The following is a 25,910-nucleotide window of genomic DNA, read 5'->3' on the forward strand; positions in this document are numbered from 1 at the left end:
GATGTTATCTGCTCCACTACTGGCACATCAGTAGGCTCATCTTCAAGCGAAGGTTCAGGATGGGACGGCTTCACTTTCCACGGAAGCTCTGGATCGCTGTCAGATGACCCGTCAGAGGCAGAACAAACCCAGGACACATCACTCCTGACGCCTCCCACCATCAGACTCTTTCTCACTCGCTAATGCCTCCTGTACATTCATGAGACTCTTTCTTTTTTCCATTTTAAAAGTCTCTCTACAAAATAGGACCGGCTCTGTAAGGAACAGCAGTACATAATAGGCGTTGCTATAGCATCACATCATGTTTATCTTTACACATGGAAATCATTGTATATTCTATAGCGTATATTGCGTTGATAGGTATAAATGGCCATTTTTTCAATCGGACTTCATATTAACACTTTTTAACAGCAGGCCATCAAGAAACAGCTGCGGGTAAAATTTACCCATTGGAGGTTCTAGTGTTAAAGCTACTGTCACAGAATCAGTGCTTCAGGAACAGGGCTGAAATAGACGGGGATGAGCCACGCTACAATGGGAGATCTGTTTGGTATTTTGAGCAAAACACTTAAGAGACATGTTTTATATAGATATGGCCCTACAATATATTGTTCAAATATAGCATAATGGGAGACCTTTAAAGAGGAGTTCTGGGATGCAGCTGTTAAGGGAAAATATACTTCAACATCCTCTGCAAGTCTTGGGCTGATACAATTTAAGCTCCTGCACAGTGTTCATCAGAGCAAGGCCAGACTTACAAAGATTTATCCGAGTGTTGTTGATAGATGTGACCGCTGTAGCAACAGAGCTGCAAACTTGGCTCATATGTTCTGTTTTTGTCCTATATTATAAAACTTCTGGGCTTTTGTTTTTAATACCTTATCTAAAGTTATAGGAATTGTATTGAAGTCCCTGCATTTACATTATACTGTTTCCAGGAGACCTTTCCTCTTTGACTGCCAAACAAGGTGATATAGTGGCATATGCATCCCTGTTAGCTCGTCGCAGAATTGTATTAGATTGGAAATTCCCTAAGCCATCGTCTTACTCTATGTGGCTTAAAGATCGGTATTCTTTCTGAAACTTGAAAAAGTAAAATATACTCCAAGAGCCTCTGTAGAACATTTCTATAAGAAATGGCAATGCTTGATATTTATTTTAACAACTTCCAAACACTCCCAACATTATAACGGGAAATAGATTACTTGATTCTATTTCAGTGGCGGGCATTTCACACCTAGGCCTTCAGTGATGTCCTACACAGTCCTACCTGAATTATTCCACCTCTTAATACCATCATTATGACGCCACGGCTCTAGAAACTATACATTTAGACAGAAACGCAGTATAACCGGGCGTTGCATCACCTTAACATAGTCAAGTACAATGGAGTTATATTAATATTTCCGAAGCATTTATAATCAATAAATCCTGCATTTACAATTAACTTAATTAATCAGATTATCTGACAAACCGCTCATTGACACCTGGGTCCGTTACATAACGCAGGACAAGTGCCAACTGTGCTACATTACCCACGTCTGTCGTTTCGTCCACCATTAACAGCGTCAAAGGGTGCTTTTTAAATCTTCATTTTGATCTCTTCTCCCATCACTTCAGCAACAGCATAAATCAGGTCGTTTTGTATTTTGCCTGACGTCCCAATAAACACTTTGTTTGTGGACAGGTGGTAATGCAAATCTGTGTTGTTCTCAGCAAGAAAAGAAAGAAGCTCCACGTAGTTTTCTCTGTTTCTGGACTCTGCACTTTCATCGTGTCCCCTAAATGAAAAGTCCTGTTTACCCAAAAACAGGACACAATCAATCAGTCTTTCAATATTTCCCTATTTTTGTTCACCCTTTCGTTGTGGAGCTCCGTTTCCCTGCGCACTTGTTCGTTGAGCTGTAGATCCACTCGGGTGTCCCCAAAGGTTTTCAAAAGCACCAGTGCTTGTAAGTGCCCAGCCGTGCTTTGGTGTCTCGTTGCTGCCTTGGTTAGACAACTGAAGTTTGAAAATCCAGTGTGGCTCCAAACACCAAATCGATCAGTTGCAAATAGCAGGCATTCCCAGCAGTACAATTTGCAGTGTCTCTCGGAGGCTGTGAGCCAGGGGTACCGCTTGTAGTTAGTGATTTGAAAGTGGTGGCCAAACCTTTTGCCCTGCTGTGCTAGGCTCGCTAGCGTTGGAGTTGGTCGTTCCCTTCTCACAATGTCTAGCTTTTCTTGAAAAGCTCCTCTTCAAAATGGCGTTGTAATTATATCCTCGACCAAATCGATCTGTTCTCCTCCTTCAGTCATTGTGGGTTGAAAAAAAATAGCTTGTAGAAATCTACACAAATTAGCTCGCTCAGGTTCTAGTTCGGTTTGCCAGCTCTGCCCATAGACTGTATGGCTCTGCCTACCGCCTAGCTCTGCCTCTCAATAGTGCGTATTCAATCAGAAGACGTGCACGTGCTAAAGTTAGCATATGCCTGCTAGCTGGCCCGTTGTCGCCAACTCAAAATCTGATTGGTTAACGCCAAAGTTTTGTTTGCGTTCACTTTAAGCTACAGGCGCCCGCGCTGTTGATTCTGAAGGCCTAAGGGCAGATTTCTTTGACCCTAGCAACACATTATTGCTGAAATATGATTGGATAAAAGCTCTAACATAAAGGCCAGCCCTCCAACTCTCGTTCTGAGGCTGGAAGCAGCCTAACCAAGAGGAAAGCTATGAAGAGAATAGACTATGGGGAATAATTTAATTCATATTTGTGTAAAAAATATATCAAAATGAAATTTATATTCTGATGATGTTTAGACCAGCAGAGAAGGCCTTGCTGGCCCTGACGACCCACCACTGTTCTATTTATGTTCACAGATTTTCTTATTCATACCTTTATTTACTCATCTGTTTTTGCTTGCTATTTTGTTTATGTATTTGTATTAATATTGTTATATCATATGTCCCATACACACAACAATGTATACACCCCAAATCAGGCTCTTTGTCAGCTTCAGACTGCTTTTAACATTGTACAATTAAACCTTTGTGATTTAAAACGTGTTTTAAATGCTGCAAAGACAAAGCTCATGTTGTTCTCGAAAGCTAAAACCTAGGACTTCAATCTCCCAACCTTGCAGGGTTCTCAATACAAATATCTTGGGATTATAATTACCGATGCCCTTTCTATTAAGCCACATTCAACCAGGTTGAGATATCAAGTATAAATATTGTGTTTTATTTTGAAAGTTCACGGTTAAAACAGGAAGTAATGTTTGTGAATAAGGAAAATGCTGGTCACTGATTGGTTCAGGGACCTTATGGCGTGTTGGGTTTAGGGAAAGAACAAGAATATGTAGTGGTGGAAATATGGGCAGGTAATAAGAAAATAGCAGTGATCAATTATTATAATCCTTGTAAACAGTTAGAGTTAAATACATTAGAGGAAATAGAAGGTCTGGATAGTGATAATGTTGTATGGTGTGGGGACTTTAATGCTCATAATACTTTGTGGGGTGGAGAAAAGACAGACAATAATGGTCAGATAATAGAGGAGGTGTTGAATGATAAGAATTCAGTATGTCTGAATGATGGTAGAAGGACAAGGATAGACATCAGAACTGGTAAAGAGTCAGTGTTAGATCTTACATTTATGTCAAGTAGATTAGCCCCAAAGTGTGAGTGGGAAGTATATGAAGGTAGCACTATTGGAAGTGATCATTATCCAGTTATGAGTAGTTTAGATATTGGAATGACACTGCAATCAGAGAATAGCAATGGAAGGTGGATCTTCAGAAAAGCAAATTGGGAAAGGTTCGTGGAAACAAGTGATGCCTATCTAAGATTGGTGCAGGAAACTAATGATGTTGAGAGATATGAATCAGATGTGCGACATAGTATATACATAGCTGCAATAAACTCCATTCCAAAAAGCACAGGAAAACTTGGAAGGAAGGTAGTGCCATGGTGGAATGATAAGTGTGAAAAGGCAGTAAAAAACAGAAATAGAGCATTCAGAATACTTAAAAATACTCATAATTTTCAACACTTGATTGAATATAAACAATCACAGGCAATAGTGAGGAGAACTATAAGACAAACTAAAAGGGAATCCTGGAGGGAGTATTGTAGCTCAATTGGAAGTATGACTACTATAGATGAGGTGTGGAGAATGATTAAGAATATGGAGGGAAATAGAAGAGAATGGAATTATCCAATTTTGTCTGATGGGAAGCAGGTGACTATTACCAACTCAGAAAAGGCAGAAATGATGGTGAATTCAATGAGTAGGGTACATAGTTCTGATAATCTGTCAGAAGAAGAGAAAATGGGGAGAGCTGAAACGAAAAGGTTATTTGGAGATATTTGAAGGAAAATAAGATCAGAGAGTAAGTATGATGTCCCATTTACGATAAGGGAATTAAAAAATGCACTGGTTAAATGTAAAAAGTCAGCTCCTGGGAAGGATGGCATTTGCTATAATATGTTAAATCATTTAAGTGATGAGGGATTACAGAGGGTGTTGGGGCTATATAATAAAGTGTGGGAAGAGGGTAAGATTCCATCAGGGTGGAAGGAGGCAATGATAGTTCCTATCAGAAAACCAGGGAAAGATACAAGCAAGCCAACAAGTTATAGACCAATAGCATTAACATCCAATGTAGGTAAGCTAATGGAAAGGTTGGTCAATGGGAGGTTAATGCACTTTATGGAAGAAAAGGGATTGATGACCAGTTGTCAGAATGGTTTTAGGAAAGGGAGAAGCACTATAGATTCAATAATATGTTTAGAAGATGAGATAAGGAAGGCTCAGGTTAACAAAGAGACTGTGGTGGCAATATTTTTGGATGTTAAGAAAGCGTATGATATGTTATGGGTTGAGGGTCTTTTAATCAAGATGCACACATTAGGGATTGAAGGTAATATGTTTAATTAGGTTCTGGATTTTTTAAACAATAGGAGTATTCAGGTTAAAATGGGCCCAGAAATTTCTAAAAGGATTGTTGTACAAAATGGTACCCCTCAAGGCAGTGTGGTAAGCCCATTGATTTTTAATATCATGATCAACGATATTTTTTCAAATGTACAGCCTGGAATTGGTAGATCTTTATTTGCAGATGATAGCAGTTTATGGAAAAGAGGGAAGAATGTGAAGCATATTGTGAAGGAACTGCAGGAATCAATAACACAAGTGGAGGTGTGGGGGGAAAAGTGGGGATTTAGGTTCTCTATGGAGAAGTCTAAAACTATGTTCTTTACGAGAAAGAAAATAGATGAAGAGATAAAGGTGAGGCTCTATGATAAGAATGTGGAGAGGGTTAAGAGTTTTAAATTTCTGGGGGTGTTTTTTGATGAAAGAATGATTTGGAGGGTCCATGTAACAAAAGTCCAAAAAAGTTCTGAATATTATGAGATGCCTATCTGGAATGGAATGGGGGGCAAATGCTGCTTCATTAAAGCAAATATATGTATATTTGATAAGATCTAGGAAGGAGTATGGAAGTGTTGTATATGGGTCTGCGTCTAAGTCAGTTGTCAGTTTGTCTGAGTTGGATGTAATTCAAACAAAAGCACTTACGATATGTTTAGGAGCTGTGAGAACATCCCCAGTATGCGCATTGCAAGTTGAAGCAGAAGAGATGCCACTTTGGTTAAGGAGAAAGCAGTTACTGGCTAATTACTGGGTTAATTTGATGGGACAGAGGGAAGATCATCCAATTAGAGTGGCAATTCAAGCAAGCTGGGAGAGGGGGGTAGCAAAGCTGTCAAGCTTTGGATGGACAGGGGAGGTAGTGGCACAGGAGCTGTTTATAAAAAATCAAATTTTTTGTCCAGCTGTTTTATGGCCTCAGGTACCTCTCTGGCAATTGGATGTACCTAAGGTGGATGTAGGATTGCTTGAAGTTAAAACTAAGAACAATGAAGCGGATATGGTATTTGAGTTTCAGTGTTATGTGAGAGAACATTATGGGGATCATCTACTAATTTTACTGATGGGTCAAAAGATCAAGAAACTGAAGCAACAGGAGCGGCTTTTATTGTTCAAAGATTAAAGGTAGAGTCATCTAAGAGGACATCAGATTTTTTTCATGTGTTTACTATTGAGCTATATGCTATTTTAATGGCAATACAGTGGACTGAGCATCTTGTAAATCAAAAGGTATTGATTTGTAGTGATTCTGTTTCAGCCATCACTAGTATTGGGGTAGGGACAGCAAAGAGCCATTAGGATCTTATATATGAGATCCTGATGGAAGTTAGAAATGTGGCAGTGAGAGGAGTGGTGATCTCTCTGATGTGGGTCCCAGCCCATACTGGAACCTCAGGAAATGAGAAAGCTGATAAATTAGCTAAAGCAGCTGTAAAACAGGATAATGTGGAAGTAACATTACATCTGTCTAAGGCTGAGGGGAAATGTCTTGTGTGGAGGGGGATCATGATCCAGTGGCAACAAGTATGGGAGAGAGAGACTAAAGGAAGGCATTTGTTCTCATTGAATGGAAGAGTGAGTGAGGCAACTAAACCTTGTGGAGGGATGAGAAGGAAGGGACAGGTTACTATTGCTAGAATGAGAATTGGTCATACATTATTGAATAGTACTCTTTTTATCATCGGTAAACATCAAGATGGAATGTGTGATGAATGTCAACAACCCGAGACAGTGCCTCATGTGCTTATACATTGTAGGAGATACAGCAGGGAAAGGAAGGAGTTACTAGAGACATTGAGAGAATTGGGTCTAGAAGAGATTGCAGTTAAAGGCATTTTAAATTTGGGATCAAGTGGGAGGGGAATGTGTTGTTTTTTAAAGTATTTATCAGACACTGGACTAATTAAAAGAATATGAAGAGATGACTTAAATTATCCTGAAGGTGGCAGCAATGCACCTTTCCGAGAACCAGCACCTTATCGTGGTGGAGAGGTTTGTGTGCCCCGATGAACCTGGGGGTTGTGTAGTCTGGAACCTTGTGTTCCTGGTAGGGTCTCCCATGGCAAATTGGTCTCAGGTAAGGGGCCAGACTAAGATTGGTTCAAAAAGACTTCATGAATAACACAATTGGAAGCGAGGATACCCGGCCCAGAGAAAGCCCGGGATCCCCTTCTGGAGCCAGGCCCAGAAGGAGGACTCGTCAGCGAGCGTCTGGTGGCCGGGCTTGCCATGGAGCCCGGCCGGGCACAGCTCGAAAAAATACGTGGGCAACACCTCCACTTCTCCGTCCCGCGGGCCCACCACCTACGGGAAACAACGATGGGGTCGGGTGCGCTGCCAGAAGGGTGGCAGTGAAAGCAGAGGGTCTCGACGGACCAGACTCAGGCGACAGAAGTTGGCTTTGGGGACGTGGAATGTCACCTCTCTGGGGGGGAAGGAGCCGGAGCTTGTGCGGGAGGTGGAGTGTTACCAGTTGGATCTGGTGGGGCTCACCTCTACGCACAGCGTCGGCTCTGGAACATTACTTCTGGATAAGGGTTGGACTCTATTCTTCTCCGGAGTTGCCCAAGGTGTGAGGCGCCCAGCGGGTGTGGGGATACTCACAAGCCCCCGGTTGAGTGCCGCTTTGTTGGAGTTTACCCCAGTGGACGAGAGGGTCGCCTCCCTACGCCTGCGGGTCATGGGGGGGAAAATTCTAACTGTTGTGTGTGCTTATGCACCAAACAGCAGTTCAGAGTATTCGGCCTTCTTGGAGACCCTGAAAGAAGTCCTGTATCGGGGCTCCTGAAGGGGACTCCTTAGTCTTGCTGGGAGACTTCAACGCACACGTGGGCAATGATGGAGACACTCGGAGGGGCGTGATTGGGAGGAACGGCCCCCCTGATCTGAACCGGAGTGGTGGTTTGCTACTGGACTTCTGTGCTAGTCATGGATTGGCCATAACAAAAACCATGTTCGAACATAAGGATGCTCATAAGTGTACGTGGTACTAGAGCACCCTAGGCAGAAGGTCCATGATCGATTTTGTTATCGTATCATCGGACCTGAGGCCGCATGTTTTGGACAATTGGGTGAAGAGAGGGGCGGAGTTGTCAACTGATCACCATCTGGTGGTGAGTTGGGTCGAGTGGCGGGGGAAGCATCTGGACAGACCTGGTAAGCCCAAACGTGTAGTGCGGGTGAACTGGGAACGTCTGGAGGAGTCCCATGTCCAGGAAGCCTTCAACTCACACCTCCGGCGGAGCTTTTCAGGCATCCCTGTGGAGGCTGGGGACATTGAACCATAGTGGGCGGTGTTCAAAGCCTCTATTGCCGAAGCTGGGAGCTGTGGTCTCAAGGTTTTACGTGCCTCAAGGGGCGGTAACCCTCGAACCTCGTGGTGGACACCAGTGGTCAGGGCAGCCGTCCGATTGAAGAAGGAGGCCTTCCGGGATATGTTATCCCTGGGTACTCCTGACGCAGTTGCAAGGTATCGACAGGCCCGAAGGGCAGCAGCCTCAGCCGTGCCCGAGGCAAAGCAGCGGGTGTGGGAGAATTTCGGAGAAGCCATGGAGAAGGACTTTCGGTCGGCACCAAAGTTGTTCTGGAAAACCGTCCAACACCGCAGGGTACCATCCAAGCTGTGTACAGTAAAGATGGGGCGCTGTTGACCTCAACTGATAGTGTGTTAGGGCGATGGAAGGAACACTTTGAGGAACTCCTGAATCCGACAACTCCGCCCTCTATGTTAGAGGCGGAGCTGGAGTATGAAGGGGGATCAATTCCAATCTCACGGGGGAAAGTCACTGAGGTAGTTAAACAGCTCCACAGTGGCAAAGCCCCGGGGGTGGATGAGATCCGCCCAGAAATGCTGAAGGCTCTGGGTGTTGAGGGACTGTCATGGTTGACACGTCTCATCAACATTGCGTGGAAGTCGGAAACAGTGCCGAAGGAGTGGCAGACCGGGGTGGTGGTTCCTCTCTTTAAAAAGGGGGGTCAGAGGGTGTGTGCCAATTACAGAGGCATCACATTACTCAGCCTCCCCGGGAAAGTTTACTCTAAGGTGCTGCAAAGGAGGGTCCGGCCGATTGTCGAACCTCAGATTGAAGAGGAACAATGCGGTTTTCGTCCTGGTCGTGGAACGACGGACCAGCTTTTCACTCTCGCAAGGATCCTGGAGGGGGCCTGGGAGTACGCTCATCCGGTCTACGTGTGCTTTGTGGATTTGGAGAAGGCGTATGACCGGGTTCCCAGGGAGATACTGTGGGAGGTGCTGCGGGAGTATGGGGTGAGGGGGTCTCTGCTCAGGGCCATCCAATCTCTGTACTCTCAAAGCGAGAGCTGTGTCCGGGTCCTCGGCGGCACGTCGGACCGATTTCCGGTGAGGGTTGGCCTCCGCCAGGGCTGCGCTTTGTCACCAATCCTGTTTGTGATATTCATGGACAGGATTTCGAGGCGTAGTCGTGGGGGAGGGGGTTTGCAGTTTGGTGGGCTAAGGATTGCACCACTGCTTTTTGCAGATGATGTGGTCCTAATGGTTTCATCGGTCTGTGACCTTCAGCACTCACTGGATCGGTTCGCGGCCGAGTGTGAAGAGGCTGGGATGAGGATCAGTACCTCCAGATCTGAGGCCATGGTTCTCAGCAGGAAACCGATGGATTGTCCACTCCAGGTAGGGAATGAGGCCTTACCCCAAGTGAAGGAGTTCAAGTATCTCGGGGTCTTGTTCTCGAGTGAGGGAACAATGGAGCGTGAGATGGGCCGGAGAATCGGAGCAGCGTGAGCGGTACTGCAATCACTTTACCGCACCGTTGTGACGAAAAGAGAGCTGAGCCAGAAGGCAAAGCTCTCTGTCTACCGGGCCATCTTCGTTCCTACCCTCACCTATGGTCATGAAGGATGGGTCATGACAGAACGAGATCGCGGATACAAGCGGCCGAAATGGGATGTCTCCGCAGGGTGGCTGGCATCTCCCTTAGGGATAAGGTGAGAAGTTCAGTCATCAGGGAGGGACTCGGAGTACAACCGCTGCTCCTTCGCGTTGAAAGGAGCCAGTTGAGGTGGTTCGGGCACCTAGTGAGGATGCCACCTGGGCGCCTCCCTAGGGAGGTGTTCCAGGCACGTCCAGCTGGGAAGAGACCGAGGGTTAGACCTAGGACCAGGTGGAGGGATTATATCTCTTCGCTGGCCTGGGAGAGCCTTGGAATCCCCCAGTCAGAGCTGGTTGATGTGGCCAGGGAAAGGAAAGTTTGGGGCTCTCTGCTGGAGCTGTTACCTCCGCGACCCTGACGGAAAAGCGGGAGAAGATGGATGGATGGATGGTGGCAGCAATGCAACAATTTGGATGCCAGCTGCCATAACAAACGCACCGAAGAAGAAGAAGAAGAAGAAGAAGAAGAAGAAGAAGAAGAAGAAGAAGAAGAAGAAGAAGAAGACTTTTGACTTTTACAAAAACACTTTATTACAGGTTTATATCAAGTACAACAACAATCTGTTTACCTAGAATAGGTAAATAAAAAAGCTAAGCCTTAAAAACTTGTGTAAAGTGCAAATCATCATTAACCACAGAACATACAATATCTTTATAACACCACCGTTGTTTAAAAGCTTCCAAGTCCCCAATGTGTTTATAAAAACGATGCTCTAGCCAGAGTCTGGCTCTGATGTTGCACAGCCAGATCGCTTTTGCTTCTTGTCCCTTTTTGTTTTCCACTCTGTTCTTCCTACTTAGGTATATAGCCATTTTAGCCTCACCAGAGAGGTAGTTTAGGAGCTGCCACTTTTCTTTGCTTGTCTTTTTGTATGGAGCCCCCATGATAAACACACTCTCGGTAAAAGCTATACTAAAAAGACTAAAAACCAATGTTAAAAGAGAGAAGAAACCCGTGAGTCTCTGGCACTCTGTAAAAACATGGAAGACAGTCTCTCTAAAACCACAAAATGGACAGTTGTTACTGACAGCAGGATTGATGACAGAGATAAAAGAATTGGAGGCGATAGCGCCGTGTAAAATTCTCCACTGGAGGTCGGCAGTACGTTTCTTTAAGGGGGGTTTGTACAGAATCCTCCACTGTGGGCCTGGTCCGTTTCCGGCACCCAGTCTAGTGCTCCACACAGTGGAGGCCCTGTCCTTCAGTCCATTTTTGTTAATAGTTTTTACAATGTTCGTGTATATAGTCTTTTTGTCAGCTTTGTGTATGCTCATTTTCTCTGGGTTTGCAACCTTGAGCAGAGGGCCCGTCAGCTCTCCGAGCCCTGGGCTCAGGTATATCTCCGGGAAAGGGTCTGTTGGGTCTGGTTTGGCTCTGCCCTGTCCGTAGCTCCTTAACAGTCTCTGCTCCTCAGCGCAGAGGCTCCGGCTCCAGAGTTGCAGGATCCTCTGGGCCACCCGGACAGAGTGTAGACCCAGCAGAGAGCCCAAGGCCCGGGCATCGCTCAGCTCCGGCCCCGCTGCTTCCACCACCTGCTGAAGGCTCAGGGTCCCAGATCTGCGCAGCACCACCGCCAGTCCTCGTGTCTCGCTGCAGCTAACGTCCAGCCTGGCTCCATGAATCAGAGGCTCTTTTAACAACCAGTGCAGAGAGTCAGTCTTTGGACACCTTCTATGGTTAAAAAGGGCCCAAGACTTAAAAACACCTTGATAAAAGGGAGGTAACCCACTTAACTTTAAAATGGTTAAATCAGTTAAAAACAGAGCAGCATCCAGCCCCAGGTTACTCACGCGTCTTAGAATGCAGCTGCTCGCATCTCTCCACACCAAATCAGCCGGGCCGGTAAGATACCTTTGCAGAAACTGCACTCTAAAGGTGGCTGTTCGGCTGGCCAGGTGGACAAGGCCCTGTCCCCCCTCCTCTCTAGGTAAAAACAGCACCCCCTGTGGCACCCAGTGTAGCCCATCCCAAAAGAAATCTACCAATCTCTTTTGTATTTGGGCCAGTAGGCCTGAGGGAGTGTCTACACAGGTAAGGCGGTGCCACAGTTGGGATGCCACAAGGTTGTTTAAAACCAACACTACCTTTAAAAGACATCTGCGGTAGCAGCCACTTCCATTTGGACAGTTTTTCCTCAATTTTCTCTGTGACGTTCTCCCAGTTCTTCTGGACTATATTTGTGTTCCCTACAAACACCCCCAGGTACTTTATGCCATCTCTTTTCCATGTCATTCCCTGGGGGAGAACTGGGAGACCGCCACGCCACTCACCGACAGCGAGGGCCTCGCTCTTCTTCCAATTGACCCTCGCTGCCGATGCTGAACCAAAATCTGTCACAATATTGGTTAAAATGTCTGCATCCCTCTGGTCACTAATAAAAACAGCGATGTCGTCCGCATACGCAGATAAAACCGTGCTTCCATTAAAACCAGGTAAAAACAGCCCTTGTAATTTAGAGCGTATTTTGCAGAGGAGGGGTTCTAGGGAGAGTGCATAGAGCATCCCAGACAGAGCACAGCCCTGCCGGACCCCTCTACACACTCTAAAAGGAGCACACAGCCCACCGTTGAACTTCAGCACACTCTCAATCTTATTGTACAAGACTTTGATCTTAGCTATGAAACCAGCGCTGAACCCAAACGTCTCCATTACTTTCCAGAGGAAGCTGTGCTCAACGCGGTCAAAAGCCTTTTCCTGATCTAGAGAAATCAGACCAGTATCAATGCCCAATGAGCTGGAGACCTCCAAAACATCTCGAATCAGGTGAACATTGTCCACCATGGACCTGCCGGGCACACAGTAGGTCTGGTCCCGATGGATGACCTGCTCAATAGCTCTCCCCAACCTGGTGGCCAAAGCCTTGGACAGAAGCTTGTAATCCACACACAGCAAAGACACAGGGCGCCAGTTTTTGATGTCCTGCAAGTTCCCTTTTTTTGGCAGCAGCGTGATCACCGCTCTGCTGCAGGACATTGGCATAGAGCCAGAGGCCAGACTCTCATTAAAAACGTCTAACAGGTCATGAGACAAGATGTCCCAATACGCTTTAAAAAACTCAACAGAGAGGCCGTCGATACCAGGAGCCCGCCGTCCCTGCATGCCTTGCAGTGCGGCCTGCAACTCCTGCGTTGTCAACGGCCCTGCGAGCTGTGAGTTGGCCTCCTCAGAGACCTGAGGTAGTTCTGCACAAAACTCCTCTGAGAGCGTTTCGTCCTCATTGTACTCACTCGTGTAGAGGGTGGAATAAAAACTCACAGCTCGCCTCCTGATCTGGCTTGGCTCTATTAATTCCTGCCCTGTGTCTGACAGCAGTGAGTGGATTACCCGCCTCTGTCCATTCTTTTTCTCCAGGCCGAAGAAGAAACTAGTGGGAGCATCCATCTCGTTTATGTTTAAGAACCGGGACCTGACCAGTGCACCCTGAACTTTAACGTCCAGCAGGCTGGCTAGAGCCATCTTTTTCTCTTTGAGGATTTCAATATATCCTCGATCTCCTGTGGACTCGCTTATTGTTTCTAGTTCCACTATATTACTCTCCAGGTCTTTCATAGATCTGATGTTGTCCTGTGTGACATTGAGGGTGTGCTGTTGACAGAGCATTCTTATCTCAGTCTTACCATGGTCCCACCACTGCCTAAGACTGCTAAACTCTCCCTTCCTCTGTCTAAAAACACTCCAGAAATAAGTGAGGGCCTCTTTAAAATGTTTATCAAATGTTAAAACCGAATTTAAATGCCAATAAGCACTTCTCTGTAAAACATTTCTAATAAAAACATTACATAGAAGCAAAGAGTGATATGTAAAACCAGCAGGGAGTATACTGCACATTTTAAAAGTGTTAAAATGATGCTTAAAGCAATAAATGCGATCTAGTCTGGCTGATGAAATCCTATTCTCTCGGATGTGGGACCAGGTGTACTGCCTATCGTCTGTGTGCATCCTTCTCCATACATCCACCAGGCCGTGGGAGTGGACCAGCTGCCTCAGAGCATGCTGGGATGCTGGATGCGGCTCTGCATGGTTGCGATCTAAAGATGCATTCTCCGTACAATTAAAATCCCCACCCAAGAATAAAAAATCCTCCGTGGCACAGCCGTTTAAAACATCATTAACTTTTTGTAAAAACAGCTTCCTCTCTGCACCGTTTGTTGGAGCATACACATTTATAAAAACAGCCGTAAAAAGGTCAAACCTTGCTTTTATTAAAAGCAACCTCCCCTTGATAAACTGCTCAACCTCCAGTGAGACAGGATTAAAAGACTTGGAGAGAAGGAAGCCCACCCCTCCACTGAGAGAGGTGCTGTGGCTTAAAATGACTTCCCCCTCCCACTCTTTTTTCCAGTCATTCTCGTTACCAACGTCGCTGTGCGTCTCCTGTAAAAAAAGCACGTCGACATGTTTTATTCTTGCTGTTTGATAAATTAGAGCCCTCTTTCTTAGCTCTCTGGCTCCATTGACGTTCAGGCTTCCCACTCTAAAAGTGTCCATTGTGAGTGAGGTAGTGCATACAACAATAAAAACAAATAAGTTAAATAAAACACACATAAGGGGTTTTAACTTCATTGCTGCTTATTTGTTTTCGTACTTTATGCACCAGTTTCTTTAGTCTCCAAGCTTCCTGTTCTGTGAAGGCAGACTCCTCTTTTCGACTAAGATGGAACTTGGCCGAAGAACAAAAAACAACCAAATCAGGGAAATACTCTTCCACAACTACCCCATGCTGGTTCTTTGTCTGGAGTAGATAGTTTTTAATCATTTCCGCTGTGTACATTTTTCCCTTTTGACTGTCACTGAACCCTATCACATCACTGCCGTCTGACACACACTCATCCCCACTCTCATCTGTCTGCCCTTGCTCTCTTCCTTTCTTTCCCTCGCTCACCACTTTGCTGCTCTTTCTAAGAGTAGGTGCGTTGTTCCTCGTGCTTCTGCGTTTATTAGCAGTCTTTTTTGTTGTTGCTATTGCTGTTGCCACCTCTTCATCCTCCATCTCAGCAATCTCCACCTGCTCACCCCATGTTTTCCTCTCCTCTCCTGTTTTCACCATATTTTCCTCCTGTGTTTGGCAGACTTCACCTGTCTCTACCATTTTTTCGATTACCTCAGTTTTTTCTTGTGTTTTTTTCACCATTTTTATTTTATTTTATTTTTCTTTTTCTCCCACCACCTGATTTTCTTCACCTCTACACAAAACCACAACCTCCCTTTCGTGAACATCCTTACCATCACCCATACCCTGTGCAACACCCCCGCATGCCCCGTCAGACACAGCAACAGCCGGCTGCTCCGGCGCAGCGGCGCTGTCAGCAGCCGCGGCCGCCTCCGGAGGGGAGCCCCCCACCGCCACAGCGGCCACATCAACGGCCACCGTCGCTGGAGACACCCCTCCCTCAGCAGCCGCCGCCGCCTCCGGAGGGGAGCCCCCCACCACCACAGCAGCCGCGTTAACGGCCACCGTCGCTGGAGACACCCCTCCCTCAGCAGCCGCCGCCGCCTCCGGAGGGGAGCGCCACAGCGGCCACATCAACGGCCACCGTCGCTGGAGACACCCCTCCCTCAGCAGCCGCCGCCGCCCGCTGCTCCACTACAACCGGCCTGGCCGCAGCCGGCCCCGGCGCGGAGGCAGAAGTGACATCCGGACCAGGCGGAGCCGAGTCCCCGCGCCCCGGACAGGCACTCACGGTGTGCCCCTCTTCCCCGCAACCAAAACACTTCATAACCGATGAGGTTGCAAAAATCACGTAGTCATAATCATCTACTTTAACGTGAAAACGGAGGTTGAGCTCCGCGTTCCGATTGTTAAGTATCATATAGACTTGCCTGCGATGAGACACCACGTGCTTCAGTAACTGAGACTTACACCCAGACAGCATCTTCTTCACCCGAGAAACAAGTTTCCCGTGTCTGGATAGCTCTCTACTGAGGAACTCATCAGTTATGAAGGGAGGGACGTTGGACAGAACCACTTTGGTTGCAGGGAGCGTCAGCGGCTGCACCCGCACAAACATTTCACTCACCGTGATGCCTGTCTCGATAACGCGGTTCACTTTCTCCACCTGGTCCAGAAAGATCACGACCGCACTGTTCATCCGCGCCAGGGACTTAATGCTGCTGTGTCCGACCTTCTCCCCCACAGCCAGCCCGATATCATCCACAGTGCATGGGAAGCCGGCCGATATTTTGATGCCGTGCTTCCGAGTGAGTCTGGCAAAGTCTCCATTCACCATGGCGTCAGACGCCGGCCGGCGAGACACCGGCAGGAGAAGCCCGCAAAACACCCCAAAAACAGCACCAAAAGACCCAAAATTAAGCAAAGTAAACTATCACCGATAAACTATATTAAACTAACACCCATAAACAAGTAAAAACGGGAAAAATTTAACTATTAAACGTCGCTCTTTTCTTTCGCTCACACTCCGAAATCTCCCAGCATGCACCGGAAGAAGAAGAAGAAGAAGAAGAAGAAGAAGAAGAAGAAGTCTGTGACTGTGCTGTTACCTATCTTGGGCCAACACTCTCTTGAAAAAGAGATTTTTAATCTCAATGAGATCCTATCCTGGTTAAATAAAGGATAAAGAAAAAAAATAAAGAAAATATCGCACACATCCAGCACCCCTGACATGAGCGTTTGTCCTGGGAGTTGGGATTCAACGGTTTTAGGCCGTCACATGGACTTCACTGCACCTCAAGTGTGTGTGTGTGTGTGTGTGTGTGTGTGTGTGTGTGTGTGTGTGTGTGTGTGTGTGTGTGTGTGTGTGTGTGTGTGTTTAGTAGGGCTGTAGCGATACACTAATCTCACGATACGATACGATACACGATATTCAGCTCACAATACGATATATATGACGATATTCAGCCAACGATACGATTCGATATAATTCGATACACTTACATCATTTTCTGAAAGATTTTAAAGGGACAGTGTGATTTTGGTGACATCTTTGGTGAGTGTTCCATTGACTTGGATTGAATTAATTCAACTGAAAACTGAAAGCATCAATTACACAATATATGGCTCTGACTAGACAGAGAGTCTACAGCTTGCAAATGCTGGACAAAATGAATCAAAATATGTGGTGAGAAAATTTGTTTCATTTATTGAAACAGTGCAAACTGTAGCTTACAAGCCTTTGAAACATAAGTACATAAAGTGCAGTATCACAATGGACAATGGAGAATTAAAAGGTGCAGCAGGTGGCCGCAGCTTCTTGAGTTCCTCAGTTAGCATTACCTTGTCCGGGTGATGAAGCTGTAGGTGGGTTCGTAGGTTAGTGGTATTTCCAGAGTATTTCACGTTTGTGTGACACAGCTTGCAAACCGCAATAGTTTTATCTAAATTGTCACTTTCCTTCTTCTTTTTAAACCCGAAGTGCTCCCACACATCTGCTTTTAAGCGCGGAGGTGCTGGGTTAATGTCAGCCGCCATTCTCCTGAACCGCTTCGCACTCACCGCGAGAAGAAGACACACTAGATCTGTGTATCTAGAAATGCTCTACAGCGACACTAGTGGCTGGCTGACGTAATGGGCAGCGAGCAGAGTGCCAGGCGGAACACGGGGGATTTGAATGGGACTTAATGTATCGATACTCGCGGCTGAAATATCGATACTTTCTCGGGAAACAAAATATCGATATATATCGCAGGATCGATTAAATTGCACAGCCCTAGTGTTTAGTCCTTTTTGCACATTTCTTAATTCATCAGTTTCCTTTCACGTGTGAGTGGCGGTGGTTAATCTTTTGATTTTACCTGCTTGCCCCCCCCCCCTAAAAATGTACAATAATTGACACACAGACACACACACACTTCTATAATGTGGATATCATTTCACTCTACTGTATGAGTATTAACTTAATATATAACAGTCATTAATAGCTTCACTTACTGACAGAGGTGGGTGCAATTCATCGATGTGGCGATGCTTCACGTGACGATTCGGCATCGATTAATTAAAGTCGATGCTTAAAAAATAAATAAATAAAGGCAATGCTTTGCCGCAAGGCCAGAACAAAAAACATGTAAGCGGAACCTTAACGCGCACGCCGCCCGGACTGTTTAGTGAGTGTGAACACAATAAACAGAGCACGTTAGTTTCTTTGCAAAATGGTAACAGCTTCAGAAGCCTCCAAAGAGCATCCGATTCTCTCGCCACCGGGGTTGACTGCATCTGTGTGGAAGTACTTTGGATTTTATGAGAGAGCAAACAAGACAACTGACAAGACCTACGCGATTTGCAAGATTTGCAAAGCAAAAATAAAGTACATTAGCAACACCACAAACATAAGGCAGCACCTTGTACGCTTTCATCCCGAAACAGAGAAGGATCCTCCGGTCGTGCCCGCCACACAGAGGACCATCCTGGAGACTGTCTCCAAACTTCCCAAGAACTCAGAGAAGGCGAAGACAATTACAAAAGCCATAGCTACTTTCATCGCGACGGATTTACGCCCGTATTCAGTAGTAAACAACAGGGGGTTTTGGTTAGTGGTGCGCACCATGGAGCCGCGCTACAAACTCCCTCAACGAAAACACTTCGTAGAGAAAGAAATCCCCCACCTCTACGACAAAACCAAAGCAAATGTCCTGGAGTCCATGAAGGCGATCAGGGTAGTGCTTACATGTGATGCGTGGACTTCGGTTGCCACCAAATCCTTCGTTACTGTAACAGCGCATTTTGTGCTCGCGTCGGACTGTTTTCAGTGTTTTCCGCCAATAGAAGGGACTCACGTGAAGCTTTCCCTGGTCAAAGTTAAGAAAGTCAAATGTTCAAAAAACCTTGGTATTTACTTGTAGTTTTAGAGGAACTGAGTTCATTGATTTGCATTTATTTATATACAAATGTAGCCACAGATGAAGACAAAATCAATCTTGGATGGAAAAAAGCATTAAAAATCGCAATAATCGAAGAATCGTGGCACCAATAATCGAATCGAATCAACAATCATTAGAATCGATGAATCGAAGCTCCCATAATCGAAATCGAATCGTGGGGTACCCTTGTTGGAACACCCCTACTTACTGATAATGCCACGTTTAAGGCTTAGAACAAAGGATGGATGTGGATTCTGCAGTGAGTGATCCATTAGATGCTTATTGCATCCGTCTCTATGTGTAAAAGGACTTGCTGTATGTTTCGGAAAGTAGTCATAGCCACAAAGAATGTTTTATCCATCTAACAGATGTTGTTGTAAGTGGTGAACATACTAAGCATAAATCTGTCACTGCCAGTCCAATAGCAGTGTCACTGTCATAGTTTTGAAGACTTTCTTATAAAGGTTATATAGTGAAGCATTCCTCATACAACTTCTTGCATTCTGAACAACCTTGATATTTGTAAGCAAAAAGAGCTTTTCAAATGACAGATGGAGAGAAAATCTGTTTCCCACTTCGCTCATCTTTGTAATCTCAATGTTTCTATTAAAGGTAGCAGAGGAGCTGATGACACTGGCATATGAAAATGGGATCAATCTGTTCGACACAGCTGAAGTTTATAGTGCTGGAAAGTAAGTATAACTCATCAAGTACTGTACATATAGAATGTTGATTTGAAAAAATCACAAGAGAAAATCTATACTAGGGATGAAAACTGTCAGTTGAATAAAACAAATCAAGACCTCAAAGCCCTTTCCTTTGAAAAAATATATATGAAGACAATTATTTGTATATTTGTATAAGCTGGATCCTTTGCAATATGTTTGTTAAAATAATAATCAAAGTGGGAAGTAGAAATTAATCATGTGTCTATTCTTTGTAGACAAATACACTAACTTGGAATAATGTGAAGATTGCTCATTCCCCTTTACGATTCTACAATAACCTTTAGTTGCAAAGCTGTATCTCCAAACAAAATTGTCTAGTGTATAATCCTTTCTCTTCTGCAAATCCGACCATATTTCTCTTCTGCTGCTGCCTTCTAACAGTAGGAATTCAAATGGGACAAAACAGTGACACTGGCTATGCATCACTGGAGTGAGCAGTCAGTTAGCAAGCCCTCAATCATAGTTATGCTCTAAATCTTAACAGATACATTTTGTCATACATGTCGTTTTACTTTTTTTGTTGGTTTACAATTGACATGGCATGCAAATATTTTTTTGTTTAATTGACTGAATACTTACAATGAGAACTGATGATTTATTTTACTTGGAAGTTCCTGAAGATGGTCACAGCGTGAGTAAGCGCATCTCAAGCTTGTCTGTTTGTCACGGTTAAATAAGCTCTTTAAATCTTAGGTCACTGATCCACATGATCTGAACTCATGAAAATTTGAACAGTGCAAGTATATAGTAAAGCGGCTCTTACTGTCTCCGGATTTTTGTATCTTTTGCATTGCAACTATGGAGGGAAGCATGTTTCTGCAAACTTTTTGGGACGCTAATCATCAGATCAAGACTGACAGGCTGACTCACGTCGACTCAAAAATGGATCACATTCCAAGTAGTTTGATCAGGATATACAATTCCCTGTGTAGTTTGGGAGACCAGGTACATTTATCAGAACAGCGTGTCGGGGCTAATGAGGACAATTTACAGGAGTGTGTTGCTCGAGTTAAGCAGCTTGAGAAAGAAAACTCCTTCTTAATGACTAAAGTTGATGATTAGGAGAACCGGAACCGACGCTTTAACCTTCGCTTCGTAGGAATCCAGGAGTCCACTGAAGGCAGGGCCGTTATCGGCTTCATGTCTCAGCTCATCCCACTGCTCCTAGGGCGAGATGCCTTCCCTACCCGATCATTGAGAGGGCACACCGCTCACCGACTGCCAAAACTCCTGTACCAGCCCTCGGGTTGTCTTTATTGAGCTGCTGAACTTCCAGGACAAAGTGAGAATCCTTCCCCTTGCTAGGGAGAAAAAGTCTCTGGAGTACAATGGGAAACACATCAGCATATATCCAGATCCAAGTCCCGTCCTGACCAGAAGACACCGGAGCTTCAAGGTAGTTAAACGCAAGCTACGTAATCTCAACATGAAGTATTTTTTTCGCTACCCGTGCGCCCTCTGCGTTTTTGTCGATGGCCTACAACAACGCTTCTCTATCCAAAAAAACACGGAGGCTATCTTCATTTCCAACAAAAACTCTCCTGGGTGATGAACATCCCCAGAGATGAGGCTGCTGCTAATAGTAGCATGATGACCCACTACGATGGTGCAGCTAAGTGACTTCCTCCTCGGTTTTGTTGTGTTCTTTATTCCAGAATGAAGATCTATTGAACAAAGTCAAACAACTTCTCTTATTTAAGATTTTTATTCAAAAGGCATTGAAATAACGCATAACTCAGCTGAAGGATCTAAAGCTTCCACAAATCACAGGCTGCAAGCAGTTAACTTTAACCAGTTTTACTTTAGAACCCGAACCTTTTTCACAAAACACTTTTATAATTATGTCATATTGTTGTAGTCTTTTCGTATTGGCCTACAGTTAGGTGGGATCCGTCTGAGTCTAATACTCATTGGTTCCTTGTTGGTGCACGGGCATGTCCATGACCCTTGGCGGCACGAGTTGTTATGTTTTATCCAACAGTTATGTGTTGAATCTTTAGCTGTGCTGTGTGTGTGAGTGACCTTTAGCACCTGCACTGTACTCTACTGGCTTCACCATCTGTTTCCGTGTTGTTAGCAGACACTGCAGAAAACCCATTTGGATCTGGAGTTGTGTACTGCTCAATGACTTCATAAAAGTTTTCTGGTTTGGGTCTGGCATATATCTGTTCCTGCTCAGCAGACTTGAGGCTGGTTGCAGTGTATCTGTCACAACAGAAGTGTATGATGTCAGGGCCAGGAGGCACATCATTCAGCACCAGGTGCCTATGTCGCTCAGCGATCAGTCCAAATCCTTCACCTATGTGGACAGACAAGTGTCGTATGGCGGACATGGCATCAACGACTACTGCTGTCTTGAGGCAGTGTTGGGGCAGATCAGGGATGTTGCTTATTTTGGTCTTCTCTTTCAAGATTTTCACAAGGCTTGCCTTGGTCCCTGGTCTTAAACTGGCATATTCCTGGAAGAGTGATGGGGGAAAGGTCACAGCACTCGTGGTTGCCTCTGAAGTAAAAAATGTTGATTTCTCTACCACTGGCAATGATCTGGGTCATGCACAGAAGGGCAGGGACGACATTGCTCTTTCCAGGTGCTGAGGTTTTCCCCCCAGACCTCTTTGGTTTCATCCTGTTTTGTGTGTTGAAGGTATTTAGCTTTTAAAAACGTATCTTCTTCTGGTCACTGGACAGGGACTCTGACAATGCCTTCAAACCAACCAATCAATCAATGAAAAAGAGAATGATGGCATCTGATCCAGCCAGAATTTCTGAGTTTTTTTTTTTTTACAGTATACTGTATAGGTGTTGCATTGTCTGGAACCTCACTGTAGCTTTACAGTAGCTAGTTGACCAGGTTATACACCCAGATTGTGATCTTTGAAGGTCCTAGATATCACACACACACACACACACACACACACACACACACACACACACACACACACACACACACACGCACACACGCACGCACACACACACACACACACACATACACACTCTATTGTGGCTGGATGCTGGGCAAGTGCCCCCCACACACACACACACACACTCTATTGTGGCTGGATGCTGTGCAAGTGCCCCCACCCCCCCCCCCCCACCCAAACACACACACACACACACACTCTATTGTGGCTGGATGCTGGGCAACTGCCCCCCCCCCACACACACACACACACACAATTATTGCAAACAGAAATAATGTATAATGTATAAGAATAATTTGTACCTGATGACATGCTTAATCCTATAAGATAACTAGTTTAGCTAACCTTCTTTTGCAGTGGTTACAGATGCATAGACACTTTCCTTATGAGCAAGCATATTATAATATCGATTAAACTTTTAGCAGTAAGCAGATTATATGTAAAATCTCAACAGTTTCCTCACTTGTTTTTTATTTTCTCATATTGTCTAAAGACAGAGACCGGCTTATATGACATGTCATGATTGCTGAGATGTTATGGACACTCTTTTTTGTGTTTAAATATATAACTTAATACAACGGGTGTGTTCCCACCTGACTCTTAGTTGTGCTGTTAGTTTACATTTTGCAGTGACGATGGCGTCACTTCTTCTGTTTCATGTCAGAGCCCACTACTACTGTAATACTGCCCAGAGTGGCTGTTATTGTTAAATAATGGTTGTGTTCGTTTGGATGAATTTCTTTTTTAGTGTTTGAACGTTTTGTATGTCTGTTCTACATTAATTGATGAATCTAGGATTCTTTACAATCACAAATCACATTTATGCTTAATATGTGACAGGAACATTCTTAGTTACTGCTTTCAGACGGGATGATTAAAGGGTATAGAAATCATTAATTTGAATATCAGGAGTCTATTGCCCAAAATTGATTTACTTCATACATGGGTGGTCCTACATAAACCTAAAATCATCACACTCTCTGCAACTTGGATTAACAGTAACATTTCTGATAATGAACTACAAATCACAAATTATTTGCTTTACAGATCTGATAGATGCAGCAGGGGTGGAGGTGTGGCTATATATGTTGTGACTAGGGATCGACCGATATGCTTTTTTCAGGGCCGATACCGATATCAATTATTACCAAAAAAGGAGTCCGATAACCGATATGTAAAACCGATATTTTAATTTTTTTTTTTTAAAAACCAATATGTCAGTTGTCAAAAAAAAGGCGATATGCAGCAGAAATGTAACTCAAAAGTATTTAATAGTTCTTATTTTGTAACACAAAGTGTAGGGAGCTGCCTGCAGCATTTAAAAAAAAATATGCATATAATGTAAAATCATAGAAAAATAGAAAAAGTAAATCATATCACTCCCTGATGTTTAATGAACTGAAAATGACAGACTAATGAATTAATTGAATAAATAAAATCACTCCCTGTAGATTAATGAACCAAAAAATGGCAAAAAAAACCACTTTGGTTTACTCAAGTCTAGTATTCCCAATTTAGCAAGAGTAGGTTATGGTGGAGGAAGCAGAGCTTTTCTGCATTTTCTCCAGTGAGGCGGCTTCTGGTTTTTTCATATATAGCAGAGACCTCACTGAACATACGCTCACTTGGCACAGAAGAGGGTGGGGCACACAGGAACTTCCTTGCCTTTGGAGCAAGAAGCTTGAAACGGGTCTCATGTTGGCATATCATATCAACATCTCAGGTGATTGAGGTGTTTGTTTTAACTTCTTATTTGTGCAGTTAGCAAAGCACGTCATATGACAGGCCTACTGAGGTGACTTGCGCCACCAGTCATCCATTCACTCGCAGCGATGCAGATTGCAGACAAACGGACGGTCATAACTCGTAACAATAATGGGCCCAAGCCCGTATGACAGTCAAGTTTTTGACCGAAAAATGTCACGTTTATCTTGCTGTATCCACCCGTTGACCAATAAAAGTTTAAACAAATCTGATTTATCGTCAGTCAATTGCGACCAGGTAAGATAAACAGCTAGCTAGCCCTCTCCATAACACTGCCTGAAACATGTTATAAGTTAGCTCGAATAGCTAAACCTATCGTCTATCGTCTGTGACTGTCAGGCACTGATGAAAACTGAGGTTTAGATTGGTGTAGGCCTATTTATTAAAAATGCTTAGGGAAAGTGAGTAAAATGTAACAAATGATATCGCTGGTGTTTCACAGAATTTTAGCTGGGACAGAAAACTTTTACTGGATAGGTAGATTTAAAATGACGAGTGACATCAGGCGAACCACGCTCCCTCCGTTGCGGACACTGATGTAACTCATAAGAAAACGAAATTATTCCAAATTAGTTCAATACAAATATAAGGTCTATAGACTACAGCTATATGAACTACCAAATTGTGAGACATTTAAACGTAACGTTACGTTTTGTAAATGGCTAGCTAGTTTGGATTATGTTTCAGTAGTTAGACTGACATCTATTAAGGCTCTATTGGCGAACTAGTAAACTAACGTGCATCAATCGGGAATTAGCTAAATGGAGGAAATGGGCGCTTTGCTTATGGGTCCGGAATGAAAGAGAATAGCTTACAAAGTGGTGTTATTGCAACTTCAGTGTAGTGGATTGTGATTCATTGCAACTTCAGCAATGAATGTACGTTACCTTACCTTTGAAAAAATAGCTCCGTACCGTTGAAGCCCATTCTGCTACTGCCTCGCTGAGAAGCCAAACTGTTCTGAGCATTCAGTCCTCCATCCTGATTGGCTGGATCCGTGCTCACTAACAAATCAGATGGTGTAGTGGGTGGGACAATGCTATCGACCACAGAGTGGCAAACGCAGGGAGTGAGAGACGCTTTACAGACAAAGTAGCGCGTTCCATTCTTTATCCATTTCAATATCGGCTTATCGGTGGAAAAAATGACCGATACCGATTATTATAAAAATGCTAAATATCGGCCATAATAATCGGCCCGGCCGATAATTGGTCGATCCCTAGTTGTGACCGAGCTAATTGCTACTTCTATAGAGCCTCTACATTTTGAATGTATTTTTCTTTAAATTATTTTTCACAAAAATAAATGCTTAACTAATTGGTAGCATTTATAGGCCACCTTCTTCACCTGCAGTGTCTTTTAACAGCATAAGCGACACTATCAACTCCACATCCTGTGGAAATGAAATAATCTTGCTCAGTGATTTCAGAAAAAAATTGTTGGATGAATCATCTGATAGAGAGAAAAAACCTAGCAGTAGTCTAAATGTTAAACAGTTAATTAATGTCAGGGTTGGGGAAATAGGACCCAAGTGCAGTAAAACAAAGGGAGGCAGGTATGGGTCCAAACAAAAGGCGAGCTTTATTCAAAATTAAAGCTGTACTATTAAACAAAGAAAAACCTCACCTACACTAACCAGGGGACACAGGACACCAGGAACAGGAGCAGACAGACAGACGGACAGGAACAGGCAAGACATGGACAAGACAAGGTTGGAAACGACGACAACCGAACAAGGAACAAGAGAGGAACAGAGACTAAATACACAGGGGTAATCACAAGACAAGACACAGCTGAGGAGGGGAGGATAAACACAGGGGCAACAGGTGAACACAATGACATAATCAGGGAAAGGAGGGAAACGCAG

The 25,910-nt window shown here is 44.4% G+C and overlaps 1 protein-coding gene across 2 annotated transcripts in view; it reads left to right on the top strand.

The window, feature by feature from the left end:
• The window catches only part of LOC134864534 (voltage-gated potassium channel subunit beta-2-like), a 148,460-nt gene that overhangs the window by 43,358 nt on the left and 79,192 nt on the right, over positions 1-25,910 (top strand). For both annotated transcript variants that reach the window (XM_063883590.1, XM_063883599.1), the window contains one exon: positions 19,243-19,322. In XM_063883590.1, the coding sequence (XP_063739660.1) occupies positions 19,243-19,322 (80 nt within the window). The remainder of the gene's footprint in view (positions 1-19,242; positions 19,323-25,910) is intronic.

The sequence above is a fragment of the Eleginops maclovinus genome, chromosome 1, assembly GCF_036324505.1.
Source record: "Eleginops maclovinus isolate JMC-PN-2008 ecotype Puerto Natales chromosome 1, JC_Emac_rtc_rv5, whole genome shotgun sequence".
Taxonomy (NCBI): Eukaryota; Metazoa; Chordata; class Actinopteri; order Perciformes; family Eleginopidae; genus Eleginops; species Eleginops maclovinus.